The sequence below is a fragment of the Primulina tabacum genome, chromosome 2 (assembly GCF_025594145.1).
Source record: "Primulina tabacum isolate GXHZ01 chromosome 2, ASM2559414v2, whole genome shotgun sequence".
Taxonomy (NCBI): domain Eukaryota; kingdom Viridiplantae; phylum Streptophyta; class Magnoliopsida; order Lamiales; family Gesneriaceae; genus Primulina; species Primulina tabacum.
The window spans coordinates 52,663,721-52,682,672 of record NC_134551.1 but is presented as its reverse complement, the minus strand read 5'-3'; the positions used below and the strand labels follow the sequence as shown (position 1 = coordinate 52,682,672).

Here is an 18,952-nt window from a genome sequence, read left to right as displayed (position 1 = left end):
AATGCATATATTGATCTAAGCCCATAAATCCATTGTATGGAGGGCATATTTAAGAATAATTTTTATCATTTCTTATCACGGTTCCTCTAATAATTACAAAATCTAATGTGTGTGGATTACATTCGGTACCTCATATACAAAACAAGAAATTAATTATTTTTAAATAAAAATAAAAGTGCACTTTTATTTCTTATTTACTAAATTATATATGTAATATCAAATTTTACTCTGATCCACTCGTAAGATTTTCTTGAGAAGCATTCATACTTATGCAGATTCCCTTGAACCATAAGGAACCAAACAATAGCATAGTTGCAAATGCCTCTTGGGTATTGTATTGATTGCTGACTTGAGAGACAGCATCAGCAAATAATTTCTGCATTCATCTTTAGACTGGTTTCTACTCAAATAAGGCAGCTGTATGATTAAATCCACAAGATACTTGTAAAGCTTTTACATTCTTGTAAAAGTCGAGCAGAGCAGGCTCCATGTAGTCAACGTCGTCGCCATGACCCTATGTACAAACGCAGTTTGATTCAGTTACTAACAGAGAAGGCAGAAATGAACCTAAAAATAAATGAAGTTTTTTCTCGGGGAAGAAGGAAAAAAAACTAGGTAGGCTCCATAGTCGATTGAAGTGGAAAAGTTATGAGCCAATCGGCAATACAGTGTCAATATAAAAAGTGGTCACTTAATCTAATTATCTTTACGGCATCAAGGAGGAATCAATTGCTATGTCATGCGCAAGGTCAACAGATTCGTTTATACGAGGCTATACATAATGAATTACATTAGCAGCTATCTCGCATCAACTTCTGTTGTATAAAATTGATCAACTCAAGTCGACAGGGAATTCCATTATGATGTACTGTAAATCTCATCAATTATCATGCATTTCTTACTAATCAATATGACCCCACTGGGCTTCAAGAATTTTGATCAAGTTTCTTGGTTGGCTGTGATTCAATATAGGAATAAGGTGTTTAAGATGGCTCAACATATTCAATATCACACATTTAAGATAGTAATCGAATCCAAGAAAAAACTTCACAGAATATAAGATAAGTTTAAGCGAACCAATTGTCCGCCAGGAGAATGTCCATCTTCTTTAAATGTTCCATTTGAACCTCCCCAGCCCCATGTGTAAATATTGCCTCCTGTATGTCAGCCAGTGTTAAATTGGAATACAGACATACAACGAACAAATGGGACCTTTGTTTGGTTAGGTAACGGAAATTTTCTATAAGATACACTCGATACTATAATAGAATGATACAAATTGTTGATCAGAATCTTCAGCTAAGAAGATGTTTACCAGAAATTGCTGCTGTGTGCTTCCAACCACAGGATACCTGTTTAAACAAACAAAAAAGAGGGTATTAGATCAACGAGTCCTCTAACTAATATCTGGTTATGTTTACGAATTCAAGTTCCCCATACTCATTATTACGCATCCAAGTACAACATAAAATTTTGGATTCAAGTGGGGTCTTCTATTTAGTTTCTAATAAGTTTAGATACAAGAAACTTTTTGCTCAAAATCAAGTAATTGATTAGGACATCATATGAATGATACTGATTTTCATCACCTAATCGTGCAAATATTGTATTATTGTTAAAATCTCTTCCCCACTACATTTCTACTATTTTAAAATTTAACGGTACTCGAATAAGTTTCCAAGAGAGTCAACACGACAAACCTGAGTAACAGGTTGCTTCAAAAATGGACCTTGGACTCTTTCCGGTGAATAAATTACTTCTGTGCAGCTGATACATGATGTATGATCCCAATTACTCAAGTAATGTTCACAAATAACGAAAGCTAGCAACTTTTCATAACTCACTTCAATTCTAAATAACACATAACATACCCGATGCCGAGACAGCCATTTTCATTGGAGCCCCATGCATACAGATCTCCACCATCTATGCAACAAAAAAGACAAAAAAAAAGATCAACTTCCAGGAACATGGGCCAGACGTGCATTGAATAAGTAACATGTCTAATACGGATATACACCCTCTAAATATGCCAATAGATCCAAGCAGTATCTTTCCAAAGAAAGTACATATCACATTTCAAAATTGACAATTTACACCTATCAAGTTTATGACTGGAATTTGAGAAAACGAAACTTTTTACAGCATTAGGAGGGTGGTTTAATTATGTTTTTCTGAAGAGAGTTACTGACAAAGATTACTTGTAATGACACAGGTGTGATAACCACCACATGCAACTTCGTCTGAGAGTGGCAAAGGATAGACTGCAGATGGTGTAGTAGCCATCTTTGCTTTGCCGAAGCCCTGAAATTTTAGGCCAAAAATTAACACTGATAAGATTCAAGAAAACATATCAAGAATGGAAACTTGCATGGAATGGCGATAAATGAAAGATTGTTGACTTAAATGAATTCAAAGCTTACCCATTTTCCTAACTCCCTTTCACCAAAGAAATACAAAGAGCCATTGTCTGTGAAATTCGAACAATTGTCGAGCTAAATCTCATGATAATAAAGCCCATATTAAAAATAGAATATATCAAACATGAAACATTATCGATATACCACAAAGACAGGCAGAGTGTAGCATTCCAGCAGAAACATTTTTAACCTAATATTTTGGAATCAAGACCATGTTAGCACAAGTAGGACAAAATATTAACTCAAGGAAGATGATGGAAAAAGTAGGACAAAACACTACCTTGATTCCCTCGAGTTCTTTGATTAGCCGCGGTGTATACTCACTGCATTTGAGAGAATATACGAATAAAAATCAATACAAGGCTCACGATGGCCAAACAGCTATATACTGTAAAATGAAATATGAGAAACATATAAATGCATAATAAATGATTATAAATCTATTAATGTTTATTCACATACTTAATATTCAACGACGACATAGTTGACAATCAAGATCTGAAAATATACAACAAAAAGCATCCTTTTATTCATATGACTTGGTAAAAAGATACAGGACAGCATTTCCAATCGAGCTAAAGGTAACGAACAAGGCCGGGGGGAGGGATAGTGATGGTGATGGTGGTGGTGGTGGTGGTGGTGGAGGTGGAATATAGCAAGCTTTTAATGTGCAGAAAAAGAAAAATGAAAGAAATGAAACCTGCTGCTTTTTTGAAATCCCAAAATGCTTAGTTCATGTCCATGACCAAGTCTGCCCGACTCTCCATCACCCCAACTCAAGGCCTCGCCTTTATCTGTTATACAGATAAAAAAAATGAGCAATGGGAGCAAGACATAACATTGTGAAGTTACTCAAATAATCAAGTACCAGAGAAAAAATGTGCTTCCACATACAGATTTCAGACCTGTAACAGCAATAGAGTGCTCAAACCCTAAAGATGCTATTTTAATGGTGACTCCATCCAAGCACTGAACTTTGACGGGCACAGGTATTATCTTTTCTGCCTCTGCAGACAGCAAGCACATGTGGCAGATGGTTACAAACATGAAGCATTTGAAACCACAAATTATAACTCATATTGATTTATAACTTGAATACTTAAAGGATGGATTATATTATAGAATCAGCACCAGTGTGAAATGTTGGAGAAATGAAATGACAGTCCCAGAGAAAGATATTATTTGGCTAATGAAGCAAATATGTTACAATATTATAATGTAACATGATAATGCCATCCCATTAGTATTATTACGTCGTTGAGGAGGAGAAGGAGGAGGAAGCAACAAACTGTTCAGTTATATATGTGATTCATCCATACAGTGGAGCAGAGATTAAATATATGTGCTCTAGCAAACAAGGAAATCATTCAAGATAGAATAACACCGATATAGGCTCAACCAATTACTTTTTCCGAGACCAAGCTGTCCGTTTGCATTCTTTCCCCATATATAGAGTTCTCCGTCCACTGCAAAAGGAAAGGCAGACTTTGATGAAACAAAATCCAACATGAAAGTTGAAACTTATGAACGAACATATAGCTGAATCAAAGAGCTATTTGAATGTCATTTCATGCAGAAAAGAAGGAAAAGAAATTTTGCATACAATTTCAGGAAGATGAGGCTTGGTTAGACCATTTCACACTAAAGGAGAAACATGAGTGGGAAAAATTGAAGGGAAATACTAAAGTCATATTCCATACCAAAGGAAGACAAAAGAAGGACAAAAAAATAAAGAAAAACAAAGCTTCAAAGACTGTTGATAAGATACCCGTAACAGCAGCCGAATGATGGTAACCAGCAGAAATTCTAACAACCCTGCTAGGAATTCCAGAAACCCTGAGAGGCTTCTACAATAAATAAAGCAAATAATTGATAAGTACAATTCCTATATGATAACAAAAAAACATGTTCTGACACGAATCAGAAAGTTAACTATTTGTATTAAAAATAAAAGCAACAACTCCGGCAACGAGATTTAAAATCATGAACAGAAATACTTCAGGATTAGAGAATCGAGCTATCAATGACTAATTCAACAACAATATCCTATTTTATCTGTATTGCACCTCTTTTTCACCAAGGCATGGCTAAAAAGGTATTTCAAAAGGATTGCCACACATGAGAAAGCGTGAGAGATATTGCAAGATCCAGGATAAATATTATTGGAAAAAGGAATATTGAATGATTTATGGATCTCCTGAAAAGGTTGAAGCTTCAGTTACTCCATGATTTTACTTCACTGTTAACACCTTTTCTTCAATTAGTCGATCCCTCTCTCTTTAATTTCCTCTCCCAATAATTCATTCTTCCCCATGAAACCCTCCATTATAAAACTCTCTAGGCACTTATGCCTCGCACCTCAATTTTTTCAAATAGCAGATCAAGGATTGCAAATCCTGTTATAATTTATATCATCGATAGATACCCCGATCCAGTGGACAGAAGTTCTAATAAATATAAGCTTTTGCACATAAATTTGATCAGAATCTTATTTTTTCTTCTCTTATTGGATATTGCGACATATTAAAGCTTGTATGAACTTGCATTTCAGGGGAAAACATAAGAGCTTCGATTATTTTCACATCTATTCGGGAAATTTGAAGCTTCTAATTAGATTGTATTCTCTCAGTTGTATTCCTGAACTTTGATAAGCTCCATACAACAATCATTGCCATCAACAATGTTTTTTATTGATTTAGATTGCTCGAAATCCTTGAATGACGCAAACTTTAGAAATTAGATCCAGACTATATGGATCAGACTGAGTAACACCGAATTCGCAATTCCTACAATGGGCATTTAAATTAAAGATGAATTTTTATCAGTAAGTCTTTGACGACGTACCTTTCAACTATGCTGTAAATCACTCAACTAATTGACCAATCTATTTGTCCCTGCCCTGGAATCTCTATAAAAATCTCCCTGTGGGTTCATACGCATCCCCAGGTAAGAATTGATAAATGCATCGGGCTATTGCCCACTTTCACGATTGACAATCAGCAAAAACTGACTCGAAGCCTTTATCTTTCAGAAGATTGCTAGGATAGGAGCAGGGACAAACTTGCAACAAATTGAGGCTAAAGTTCAATTTTAAGTGCAACACATTTAACTCAGAAACTACTAACTACTTAATTAAGTACAATGCTTGTGATCTGGTCGTGGAAAATTGAACCCAATAGATATGAACTAATAAGTTCAAGAATAAAGCCTTGATGCACGTGGCACAAAGAAGCTTAAAAACAGACAAAATGCAGTGGATCATGGAAAGATAAAGACTCCAGATACAAAGATTGCGTCAAGGTTGAGATAGCATACAGATGTATAACTGTTCGAATCTGAAACTCCTAGCTGTCCAAAGTCATTGATTCCGGTAGCATACACATCCCCGTTTTCTGTCGAAGCCGGATAATTAAGTTAGAGTCCCAAATCTTAGTAATCCACCGGATACATGAAGCAAATTCACATGCTGAAAATTTTACAACACAAAAAGGCTCAATTTTCAGTGCCGCAAGGGAATCCAAGATCAACATCTAAGTTAACATGAACAAGAACACATTAATTTCTCGGTCTAACCTCATTCCCTACGTAGAAAAAAAAATTCAAAAAATTTAATGATTCGCGGTTAACCTGTGAGAAAAAGAGTGTGAGCACCGCCACAGGCTACCTCTCTCAGAATCTGATCATCGAAAGCTGATGGAGAAATGGTCTTAGGCCTCCACTCAGACTGCAAATTCCCGAACCCCAGTCTGCCATAATCCCCGTTTCCCCACAGAGCAGCAAAACTTTTCCCTTTACTCAATTCTTTAGCAATCTCATCAAGTTGGCGACTTTCAGCGGAAACCCACCTTCTAAAACATGATGAGAAGGCTAATTTTGCTTTATCGTTCTTCAAATTTGAACAAGGTGCGAGTTTTTTCACGAAAAAACAAGTTCTTGAAATTGTCATTTGTCAGGTTTGGTGGGAAATCCAAAGGAGATTCATGAATTAATAAGTTCACGATTTTAACAGTGGATGATTATGATTCTTCAAAATCGTATAAAACTCAACTCCAAGGAGTTGTACTTCAGAAAATTTGATTCTTGGCTTGAAATAGTGCAACGTAACGCAACTATGGCTATGGGGTTTTTTTATTATTATTATTATTTTAAACTTTTTTTTTTTTAAAAAAACAAGGTGTTTTGCAACCAAGCCCAATTAATTTAATTGCTTAGCAGAAAAGAGTTGGGGCCTTCAGCCCAACTGTTAGATAACTTTTGAATGATAGTGGGCCTTTCACCACGTATCTGGACCAATAAAAATACTCAGTAAACCACATTTCATCATGGGAAAATGGGCCGGTTAAATGCCCAACTAGAAATGTCAAAATGAGGTAGTCATATCGACTGATTTGCTTTATTCTAAGGATGCATTTGGTTGAAAGATAAAATAAACTAATGATTAGTATGTAATTGTCGTAGAAATATAACATGTGGTGTAAAATAGTATTTTGTTTGGTAAGATTTTCAAGTGTAGGATAATTTTGAATTTTTTTCTGAAATGACAAAATTGCCCTTTCTTCTTTCTTTTTCTTCTTCCGCTTTGGCGGCGGCGGTCCGACGACGGAGATGGTCGGCGGCCGAGGTGGCGGCGACGGTCAGGCGGTGGTACGACGACGGCGGTGCGACGATATCCGGCGGCGGTCCGACAGGCGAGGTGATTCAACAACGGTGAAGGAAGAAGGGTAAAATTGGAAAGAGAGTAGTGATAGAGGAAGGATTAATAATCCTACATAGGAAGGAGGTATTATTTAGTCACACGTAATACAACCTAATCAGTTATAGAAGTGATTGAGTTGGTTAAATAAAAATCATACCAAACGTTGGATAAAGTGTGATAAAATAATCTATCCTTACTTAATCTCATTAACCAAACGCAGCCTAACATGATAAAATAGTGAGCCGGCCCACTGAGACGAGTTGCGAGCCAGCCTATCTAACTGGTCAAATTACACATAAAATTGGTTAAGATCGCTCAACTTATCCTTTTGACATGTCTATGCACAATCTGTACATGGGCGATAAGAAAGGTGGAATTGAGCCTGAGAGGAAGGAGTCACTCGTCTTTATAAAGAATCAAAACGACAAATCAGTTTTACGTGAATTCCAAAGTTTCATTTCATGCAATTCCTTAATTTCATCAGTGTTCCATTTATTTACTATAATTCAAAATGTTTAATTTCGTCTTAGTTTCAGTCCTTCAATTATATTTTTTATTCACTTTCGTCGGAAAAAAAAATTGCAATTACTTTTAGTTCCAATCCATGCCAATATTTTTTTCAAATAATAATATGGTGGCTCGAACATGTTTCCCCACTTTCCAGCATGCCAAACATGATTTCAGCCTCACATAACTTTAATGATTAGTATCATGGAAATAAAGCTGTCTCGATATTTTATATGTTGTTTTTTAAAAAATATTTGTCGTAAAATTAAAGAAAACTCGACTTAATGATATAACTTTGTTGAAAACAAAGTTTAGTCTTGATTCTACGATGTGTTTGGATTGATAAGTAATCCAAAGTTTTAAATATATTCAAATGTATTTTTGTAATTTAAAAAAAAGATTATAAACCTCAAATATGTATGTTTATATAATGTTTCACGTTAGTTACGATGGATTTCAAGTTAACCTAATAATGAATGTATTTGAAATTTATTATATTTTGTGTTGCAATTTATAAAAAAAGTAATGTATGGAGTTGTAATTTCATCTATTGTTTCACATTATTAACAGTAAAAATATAATCGAAATCCCTAGATTTCAAACTCATATATCCAAATACAAATCTTTTAATTTACTTAAAATGAGCCGCCTTTTGATTCTAAAAAGCTTCTTCACCAAACTACCGAAAGTTTTGCCCCACAAATTTATATACCAAGAATCTAAATCTTACTCAATATCAAGATCTTAATTTTTTGAGACGATTTCTCGGATTTGGATGATTAGCAATCTAAATAGATTATATATTTATATATATTACTCGTATGTAATTGATTAATACAATTTCTTTCTTAGTAACGATTGGCATACCTCAAGATTAGGGTTTACAAATTAAACTCGACGTACATATCCAAACCTAAACTGGAAAAAAAAAAAGGAAAGGGGAAATATTTCATGCCACCACAAAAAAGGGAGAAGAAACCTAAAGTTCTTTACATTAATCAGGCCTAACAAGAATGAAATGATAAAGCACCGTGGAAGTATCCGTAGTGGTGATGGTGGTGGAAATCTCTGTGGTGATTACCGTTTTCCTTCTCGATACGCCACCGGAGATGGTGAAAGTCTTCGACAGAGCACGGGAGCTTGAGCGGCCCCGAGGCGTCATAGCCGTAGGTATCATGAGATTTTTCGAGAAGTCTTGTGAGTAATGGATGATAAAGATAAGATATAGGAATTGTAACTCTTTGGAACTCTTCATCTTCTAACCCTACCCTAACTGCAAGCCACCCTTTCTTCACCTTCATCTTCTTGTGATCATGCATGATATTCTCCATTTTCTCTAATATGGAAAGATGGAAGAAGAATGAAGGGAATAGCTTCACTTGTTTAATCTGTGAGCTGTGTCTGGATTCTTGTACTTGAATACATGGTAAGTGTTATATATATATATATATATATACGTAAAAAATATATACATATGTATGTACACATACATATTGGTGGTTGCTTTTGGCACTTTACTAGGTTGTGGGGATCACACTAGTACGAAAGGTACTCTGTTAATTGTTATAGCATTAAAATTTGAAGAAAAAACGAAAGTAGTCGACCAAGTTTGCTGGACAACGTTTATTAACTAATACTTTTGGTTCAAAAAATGGGTCCAATTAGTTCATTTTGTGAAAATTTTGATTAACTTAAAACTAAGTAAGATTGCCGCGGATGGCTTGAAATCCATTTGATCTCAAATTTACAATGAAATTTTATGTTCGAGACTCGATTTTAACAAATTGTTTTATAACTTAATGAAGTATTATATCGTGATTTCTATATAATAAAAAAAAATTACGTAAGACTTTGGCACTCTGGAAAACGTACGGATCGGAGCAAATGTTAAATTTTTTGAGAGAGTGGGATGCAGCATTGTATTTGAGGACTGGAAATTATATCTTTTAATAATTATTAGTAACACATTAAGAATACAAAAATTGAGTCTTACATACGTTAGCAAATATATATAATTAGTGCTAATAATTGTATTAATTTGGTGGTTAGGTGTCATTAATGATGCACTTGCATGAAGTAGACAGAAACATGAAGGTGCATGATAAAAAAAATTATTCTTAATTAATTATTTGAATAACATGCCGAATAATAAAATAGAAAGTCCTATGAATCAATAAAATAAATTAGTCAACGTTCTAATTTGGATCTTTTTTACTAACCCTAATTTTAACTCAAATAGTCTCACTTGTATCTTAACCTCTTGTAGGACATCTTCTGAATCAAGTTTAATGAGGGCTGAGTTGACAAACTCATGGTGCTGCAACTTGGGAAGGTCAACTTCAAGGTCAACTTGATATTCGAATGGAACTCGATTTTTCTATTTTTTTCCTGAATAATGGAACTCGAAACTTTATTATATTGCGATTGGTGAAACTGTTGCCCCAAATACGTTGAAAAATTTCAATGTTAATACGTTATTTACTTTTTTGAAATTTTAATCATTTTTATTGATGTAGTGTCAACGTGTGATATTGACACGACATCGACATGTGTGGTGACAAATCAACACTTCCGATGAAAAAAATTCAAATCGCCAAAAATTAGAAAATACGAGACTGTGATTGAAATTTTGACAAAACAACAAACATATAAAACCAAAATTGTGTATCTTTTTCCCTTTTTAAAACACTATACTATTCATAAATATATTCAATAAAAAACGAAGAAAATAAAAAAGGAAGGAAATGGGCAGAACAATGAATGCTTTTTCAGCAGGAGAGAAAAAATGCAAGAATCCTGTTTTTTTTATATAACATAACTTAACTAAAGTTTCGTCAAAACGTTCAGTCGAGCCAAAACCGATGCAAACTCGAAATAATAATAATAATAATAATAATAATAATAATAATAATAAAGAATAATGGGAGTGGGCATGATTTGAAATCTTTTATTCCCCACTCAAGTTGGTTAATAACCGGGTCGGCACCTGTAAAACAATCGTGTTCGAGGGTACTGGAGCCGACTTCCCTTTATTTCATTACTTTTCTTCACTTTCACTTCTTTTATTGGGTCCAAATCGACTACTTTAAATATTTTACGAATCTCTTTCAATCGACTACAGACATAACCTTATCAGTTAGTTTGTCAAAAATCATTACAGTTACATGTAAGATAATTCAATGAAAATCTTACGGACGAATAAATAAATATATATTGATTTCAAATGGCATAACCTATTTGGCAAAAACTTTTGTGACGGTCTCAGGGGTCGTATTTTGTGAGACATATCTCTTATTTGGGTCATCCATGAAAAAATATTACTTTTTATGCTAAGAGTATTACTTTTTATTGTGAATATCGGTAGGGTTGACCCGTCTTACATATAAAAATTCGTGAGACCGTCTCACAAGAAACATACTCCGACTATTTTAGCAACGGATTTTTTTAATTAATTAACTTCGAGATAACAAAAATAAATTAACTTGCATATCTTTTAAACGTATTTTGAAAATAGTCCGACCCTTTGTAGCGACGAGGAATGTAGATAGTTTATATAGAAAATTATCTCGCTCTCGAGTCTAACACATATACTTACCAAGCAAAAATGAGATTAATTTATTGGAATCCCACTTATAAATCATTGCCTTGATGAGATTTTTAACTTTTATTACCACAAAATCTTGATTCTTCCTATAGTGAATGTCATTATCATGGTCAACTCGTCACTAATCGTGGCTCAGAAATTGATCCACCACTCCTTTCCGCAAAGTGCTGTCCTCATCCGTACTCGATCTCCTCCTATAAAATTCGATTCAATCAAATATTAAACTTCAACATTTCTATATAATTACGTGACAAATATATATGTGTATATATGCAATGGCGGAGTCAGAAATATGGCTCTACCTGGACTAGAATTTTAAAGAATCTTTTAATATTTCGAATTATTTGATTAGCGTACGATAAAATTTGGAATTATCAAGACTTCCCAAATAAACATGTTATTATTTAGCCAAACCACAATATTTTTTTTTATTTTTATTTTGTAAAACAAGGCGTGATTAGTTAATTAGAGAATATGAGCTTTCACTGATTGTGGTTCTGCTTCTCTCTGTGATTGACTTCTCCATATGTTATGGAGGCCAAGGCATGTGCACAAGCGAGAGTATTGAGGGAGACCAACAAGTGGCCATTATATTTTTTCTTTGATTCGAGTCAAAATAATTATTCCACGACTATAATTTTGGTGTTTCCAAATAAAGATGAACATAAGAATCAAATCAGGAAAGTATTTTCTAGTTTATCATGTTTCCTCTAAATCAATAATATCTAATCAGTTGCTCCAAAGTAGTGAGATGGTATGATATGAAAGACATTTATAAATATATCAAATTAGGGATGACAATGGGACGGGGCGGAGGCGGGTTTGCCATCCCCATTCCCGTCCCCGAATTCCATCCTCACCCCATACTCGCCTCAATCCCCGCTTTTTCGGGTTCGGGTCGGGGATCAACTTCCCATCTTCTCCCTCATTCTCGTTTCAGAAATATTAATATTGCAAGACGACGATGGATTCAGAAATTTTCTCGAACCAAAACTTATTATTATATATTATTTCTTAGTTATAATAATAATAATAATAATATTATTATTATTAGTATTATTATTATTATTATTATTAATATTTTAAACAGTAATATTATTATTATATTATTAATACTAATAAAACTATTATTTTATTATTGATATTATTTTTGGGGCGGGTTCAGGGATGTAGATAGTAATCTCATATTTGCCCCGAACTACATCAGAGATTTAAAAAAACCCCCGAACCCGAATCCGAACCCGAACCCGAACCCGAAAAAATCGGAGATCCCCATCCCCATTTCGGGTTTTCCCCGCGGGGCTCCAAACCCGTGGGGAAAGTTGCCATCCATATATCCAAATTTCAATTTTTCTCTGCCCGTGTCTTCCAAGTTTAAGCATGTCACATATAGCTTGTCCAGTGTAATTTAGCTGGTTAGCATGCTTTGTAGGCTAAAGACCACAAAAAATAATGTAGCGGTTGTGGGTTCCCAAAATTAAAAGACAAAACATTATTTATGTATCTTATCGGTTTCAAAAATAAAAAATAAAATATTAAATTATATTAATATAAATTCTGTTAGAAAAATGAGTTTTTTACTCATTTAGAATCGATAAAATAATTTGAACGAGCTACGTAGTAAACGGAATTATTTCTCGATTACCAATTAGGGTGAATGAAAAATTAATTGAATTCAAATTTTATCGAATGAAAAAGATTGAATCGAAAGGATTATATATATATAATATTATATTATAATATATTATTATATTGTAATATTATATAATATAATATATATAAAATTAAAAATATATATTGAAATGCAAGCTTTTTTGTGAAATGATGTATCATTGAAGTGATATATCTTTTGATTCAAGGCTTTTCATCTATTATAAATAGGACATCCCTCATTTGTTTTCATTGCACCAACTTCTCCTCTTCTCTTCTTTCTCTAATTTAGTTTTTTATGCGAATTTTTAAGCACTACCGCTTAAAGTTCAAATTTTCAAGATATAAAATCTCGAGTTTGAATTTTCTAAGGCTTATACGCTTAAATTCGAACTTTGGAATTAAATTTGAGAGTTGTCTTATAGTTTTGAGTTTTTTAAGCATTTACGCTTAAATCCAAGTTTTGCAAGATTTAAACTCTTGGAATTGGATTTTTAAGTTTAACGCTTAGAATTCGAAATTAGAAAGTTTGCATACCATCTTGATAGCGTTCTAAACATTTCAAGTTCGTGTGACTTTAAAATTTGTAGTGCTACTATTTTAAAGTCGTAGTCGTTGTATCTTGGGAAACGAATTGCCAACAACCGTGAGCATCGGGGTGGGGCAATATCGTTTTAAGGAAAAAGAGTCAAACTCTTGCCTCGACTATTTTTTTCCTAGCCATTTGGTTCATCCATTTATATCCCTTGATTTCCCAAGACAAAAGAACACCAACCAACAAATTCAAGTGTCGCACTCTGATCCTAAAGTTGGTTCTTGGGAAAAATTGAGGGGTTAGAATAGTGGGCATCAATAATCTCTAAAAGAAGAAGAAGAAAGAAAGAATAATGGGCAGTAATTGATTTGCATTTTCTTTAATTTCACAAGAGCTTCAAGCCATCGGAGAAGTATCATCTACACAACATTAAACTTATTAAATTAATCTTTTTACAAATTGATATAGAACTCTTATTAGTTGTGTATATTTTTCTTGCCGCGCGCAACTGCTTTCTCCGAAAACACGATGTTTATATAATTTGATATTTTAACTGCTCAGCCTTCGTATTGAGCTTGAAAAATGGTGTCATTACAAGTTACTAGGGACGTGACTGATCGAACCAATTTAACTTCTTCTTTTTTTTCTTTGGAAAAATACTCGAACGTGATATGATGATACTGCTGATTCATATTCGAAATTATCGTATTCGAGTTGAGTTTGAAAATGTAAAATTAGATAATCCTGGATAAAATTTGATGCAATTTAAAGGAAAATAAATGATAATTAGCAACCTGAAAGTCGTGTGAATTTAGAGATTGAAGGATTCAGAATCTCCATGTCTCTATCGACTTTTGCTTAAATCTCTACCACATGAAGCGACAGATCAAATAATTAAAGAAGAGTAAAATTTTAAAAAGATACATCTCTTTTTAAATAAGAATGTTAAATATTTTTTGCTTTTTTAAAAAAATAAAAAAACTAGAAAATTTTTTGCCTTCTTCGAAATTCTTAAATTTGGTTTTGGTCTTGGTTTGTAGAAGTTTATGTATGATATCTTCGAATTAGCTTGCTCTAAGAAAAATAGTAATAATCGCATTTACATTAATGATTATTGGACGGTATGATTGTATATGCAACTTTGTCGCACATGGCCAAGTCAAGGTGGGGCAATATATTCTATTAGTTTTTGCCTCTATTTTATCTATCTATATTTAAACATAAAAGTATATATATATATGTGTATATATATATTCTATTTTATCTATCCATATATATATATATGTGTGTGTGTGTGTGTGTGTGTGTATATGTATGTATATGTATATGTATATATCACGCAGGAAGAGGCAGGCTAAATCTTAGAATCCGCTCATATAACTTAGATGAATAAAATAATTCGATAGGTCATAGATGTGGCATTTTTGTCGATTCATAGGAAATTAAAATCGTGTAACTTTGTTGTACAAAAAAGGGGAAGTTGCATTTTTTTATCTTAAATATTTGTATGTTACGATTTTTCTACTTGATGTGGTCAAATTTCAATTTTAAGCTTTTATCTTTCGATTTTCAAAATGGTGGTTTTTTCATCGGAGTGCTGATGTTACATTACATATGTTAAAACAAAAATATCACGCTAAAACAGAAATTTTGTAACATACAGGACCAAAATCAGAAGTGGACAAAACAATTGACGAAAAATAGAACGCGAAATTGGCATTACTGGCTGGGCCGAAAGTTTATGGATAAACTGATAATCAAACAATTGCAAGGAGGTAGTGGTTGCTCTTACATGCAGAGCTTTTTTGGGAATCAGGAATGTATCATTTTCCGAATCTGAAAAACGAAACAAAGGAAAAAGAAAGCAAGAGAATCATGGTCCATGTAATATTCGTCTATCACAAGTAATTTAAAACAGTGGAATTTAATTAATTACTTGCATTCTTTTTGGCTTTTGTGTTCAAATTAAATCGCCACCTTAACAAGCATTACAAGTACAAGAGAGATTCCCAAGTTTTTACTATGTCTCATCGCTAACCACACTGCTTGGGCACAAACGACATTGTTTCCTTGACAAGGTCATGCACCACCAACAAATTCTGCTGCTGATAATTTCCCAATATAGACAAGCCATGGGAACTCCCCATAGCCAAGCACATGATGCCACTCGAATCCGCAATGAAGTAGTTGTCCCCCGGAAGCACCAAATCCGCCCCCTCGAAATGAAATACGAGTGTAGGCACCTCGATTTCTTGGGAGTTCGATGGAATAGTGAAGCACAGATCGAGTTGAGTGTTGTCTGATGCCTCCACAACGGGGTACTTGCTTTGAGAAACAAACTCATTTTTCACTAGTTCGAATGCTTGTTTTTCAAGATACGTTATCGTAGTCCCGGAATCGATGATCACGCCCCCGGTCCCGTCCTTTTTGATTGCAAAGGTAGAGCTCTTGATAGGTACAAGTGTGTCACCAACGCTGATCCCTTTGAGTGAAAGATAGTAAAAAGAAGGTGATGATGGATTCTTGATTAAAGGGGTTGTTTTTGTGTCACGTGAAAGGTCAATATCGCTTGCTAGAGATCCCATCAAAAGTTTGCTTATTTTGGTGGACTCTATCGAGGTTAAACAATAAGAGAACTTGGGCTCGTCGAGTTGCGAAACGAGCGATAGTGGCCCACGCCCTAGTCCCACGAGCCCCGCTCCTTGATTAAACCCTCCACCCTCATTGTCGAGACCACAACCGAATCCAATATTTGGGACCGAAACGTTGTCAAAAGAGAAAGTTTCCGTTGCCATAAAACCCTGAGTCGAAGAAGCGTCACCGTAGGTGTACAGATACTCGCAGTTTCCGTCGCTGCAAGACGACATAGGGAGTGCGGTACAAAGGTTGCTAGAGCATGGTAACTTTGAGAAAGACGACGATTTCTCCGGGTCAAATAGAGGGCTCGGCTGATCAAAACACCGTGTGCAAGTTTTACACTGAGTCCATATTAGGTCACTACCGGTATCAATAATAGCATGATACGACACTGGTGGGGTGCCGATGGATATCTCCATTAAAAACTCACCATTTCCTGCATGGATTGGAGCTTCTACGCCTACGTCCACCGCAGCGAGGACCATTGCATGGATCCTTTCCACCCTCTTCCTCCCACGTCCCATTGCACGTTTCAACAGCTCGAATTTCGTGAAGTTTCCACCAGAATCCACACGTTTTAACGTCACCTCGAACCCGTTTTTCAAATCGGAGCGGCCCATTAACCTTGATGTCGAAACAGCAGGCGAAGCAAATGAAGCTATCAGAGCAAGAACCATAATTAATGATGCCACTGAATACCAAGAAACATGAAATGAAGCCATTCTTTGAAATTCTTGAGGGTAATTAATCAATCCGTTGCATGCAAATTTGAATAAATACATACAGATGGATTTGAAAGCGTGAAAGGAAGTGAATGGAGAAGGAAATTCATGAATCAAAGTTCCAAAATGAAGGGATCATAGAGAATGAAGTAGAAATAAGGGAAAATTGTTGAATATGTGGGAAAAAATGGATATAACATCGAAATGGAGTAAAGATATACTACAAAAAAATTCTACATCATGTAAGGTGCCATTTCAATATATTGCCCCGGGGTGGTTGTTGGAACAATCAGTAATGAATTTGAGCTAAAAACAAGATTTATATATATATATATATGAATGTGTGTGTGTGTGTAACTAAGTAGTTTACCTGTTACGGAAACTTGACATTATCAGTTGTTGCCTCTAGCTCAACCAAATCCATTGATAAACCCAGAGGGATTCTTTATATACATACACACATATATATAAATCAAAAAATGTAAAAGGAATTTCAAAGCATTTCCTTATATAAAACATAATTAAAAATTATCAGAGAAATGAATTTCAAGTTTTCAATCTTTATTAATTATTCTCAAACATGATAAATTCGAACTGAAGATTATATTTTTATAATTGCACGCATTTCGAATCTATTAATAAAAAAGTTAAATCTGTGTGGTTTGGTGTGAAATAAACCCAGAGTTTCCTCGTTTGGTGGGTTTCCTTCTTTTTCTACTAATTATGAATCACATAGAATATATATGCACGTAATGTGAAACAGAAGGAATTTTTAGTCGATTAGGTTTGAAGCGATAGAGCTAGTGATATAATTTTTTTTGCAATTACAATTTTCATTATTTATTTCTTTTTCTAAGTAGTTGGAAAAGGTTCCAAGTCGTTTGGTTGGTTCCGTACAATCAAATCAAATTGCTTTAGTTAGGAGTGAATCTCCTTCTTTTTCAATGAACCTCACACATAATTAGAAATTTCATTTTTATATGTTAATTTAGAGTATTATTTTAAGGGCAGGGTGATCTTTCTCCTCAATGAGAAAGTAAATTAATACGAGTAGATCTCATGTAATACGTTTAACTAAAATAGTCATTATTACACAACATAATTTTGAAATTTAAAATAATATTCTTAACTCAAATCAATATATATTACAGAATATTTTTTCACAACATAACAACAAAACAAAAAATATACTTTTGTAATGAAAAATAATATTTTGAATATAAAAATGATATTTTTAAGATTTGTCTCACGAACTCTCAAGAGTTTTTGTGAATTAATATTGCCTCATTTTTTTAAAAAAATAATGTTAATAACTTGTTCGAAAAAATAAATATAAATCTCCATTTTCTAAATTAATTCTAATAGATTAACGTTTAGCTGTGTAATATTCATGCATGTGGGCTGTGGCGAATGAATCTTTAGCGTGAAGATAAGATGTTCCTCGGTGTTTGGGTTCAATTAGGGCACCCACATTGGTTGGTTAATGGGTGTTAATAACACCCATTAATTTTCGCTCACCAATGTGGGCGCAAGAATTAATAATCTTGGCTGACAAATTCATCAGAATGAACGGCGTTATTTCGAAATTTGCGACGATTTTTCGTAAACCATCGCAACTTTGCGATGGTTTTTCGTAAACCGTCGCAAAGTGAAAAGCGTCTGTTTTTTTTTAAAAAAGGTCGCTATTTTGTGTGTCTTGTGTTTTTTTTGTATTTTGTGTTTTTTTTAAAGAGATTGTGTTGAATAATATTTTAAATAAAAGAGTCCAACTTTTTTTTCATTTCTTAATAATATTTTAATGAATATTGGAATTAAGTTATTTTTAAAATAATAATACTATTTAATTTTAGTAATATTTGTTGTAAAATTTTAAAAATATTAGAAAGATATTGAAATATTAAAAATAAAAAAAAATGAGTAAGTGGACAGTGAGACCCATAAATAATGAAAATTGAAATTAAATGAATGTGGATGTGTGTTAATAATGGGGAAGTGTTAATGTAATGAATATGTGGCTCGTGGACCCCATCATTTTTGATGAGATGGAGAGTTATTAACATGGATTAATTCCGACGGATGCGGATGCCCCTATAGGTAGTCAACAATTATACAATCAAAAGGGGAACTGTGAAATACTTCTTACAAGATATCGATCTTTGTTCCGGAAACGTGGCTTAAAAT

General features: G+C 33.9%; 2 protein-coding genes across 4 annotated transcripts; both read right to left on the bottom strand.

Annotated features, from left to right (window-relative positions):
• Window positions 1-329: 329 nt before the first annotated feature.
• Window positions 330-6,522, bottom strand: LOC142536891 (ultraviolet-B receptor UVR8). 3 transcript variants are annotated; one of them, XM_075642283.1, is made up of 15 exons: window positions 6,048-6,522; window positions 5,736-5,812; window positions 4,189-4,267; window positions 3,827-3,886; window positions 3,326-3,427; window positions 3,121-3,214; window positions 2,701-2,743; window positions 2,565-2,610; window positions 2,424-2,470; window positions 2,193-2,304; window positions 1,872-1,926; window positions 1,701-1,767; window positions 1,316-1,352; window positions 1,078-1,157; window positions 330-514 (listed from the first exon to the last, which is right to left on the bottom strand). In XM_075642283.1, exons 1-15 carry the CDS (start codon window positions 6,364-6,366, stop codon window positions 401-403), a joined length of 1,332 nt encoding a protein of 443 aa, XP_075498398.1. In that variant the 5' UTR covers window positions 6,367-6,522; the 3' UTR covers window positions 330-400. The 3 variants fall into 3 exon arrangements, with proteins under 3 accessions (XP_075498398.1, XP_075498400.1, XP_075498399.1); XM_075642285.1 differs by having other exon boundaries at window positions 2,202-2,304; XM_075642284.1 differs by having other exon boundaries at window positions 4,189-4,264.
• An 8,799-nt stretch (window positions 6,523-15,321) lies between these two features.
• LOC142536890 (aspartic proteinase nepenthesin-1-like) lies at window positions 15,322-17,051 on the bottom strand. The gene has a single exon (XM_075642280.1). It carries the CDS (start codon window positions 16,829-16,831, stop codon window positions 15,446-15,448), a length of 1,386 nt encoding a protein of 461 aa, XP_075498395.1. The 5' UTR covers window positions 16,832-17,051; the 3' UTR covers window positions 15,322-15,445.
• Window positions 17,052-18,952: the final 1,901 nt, after the last annotated feature.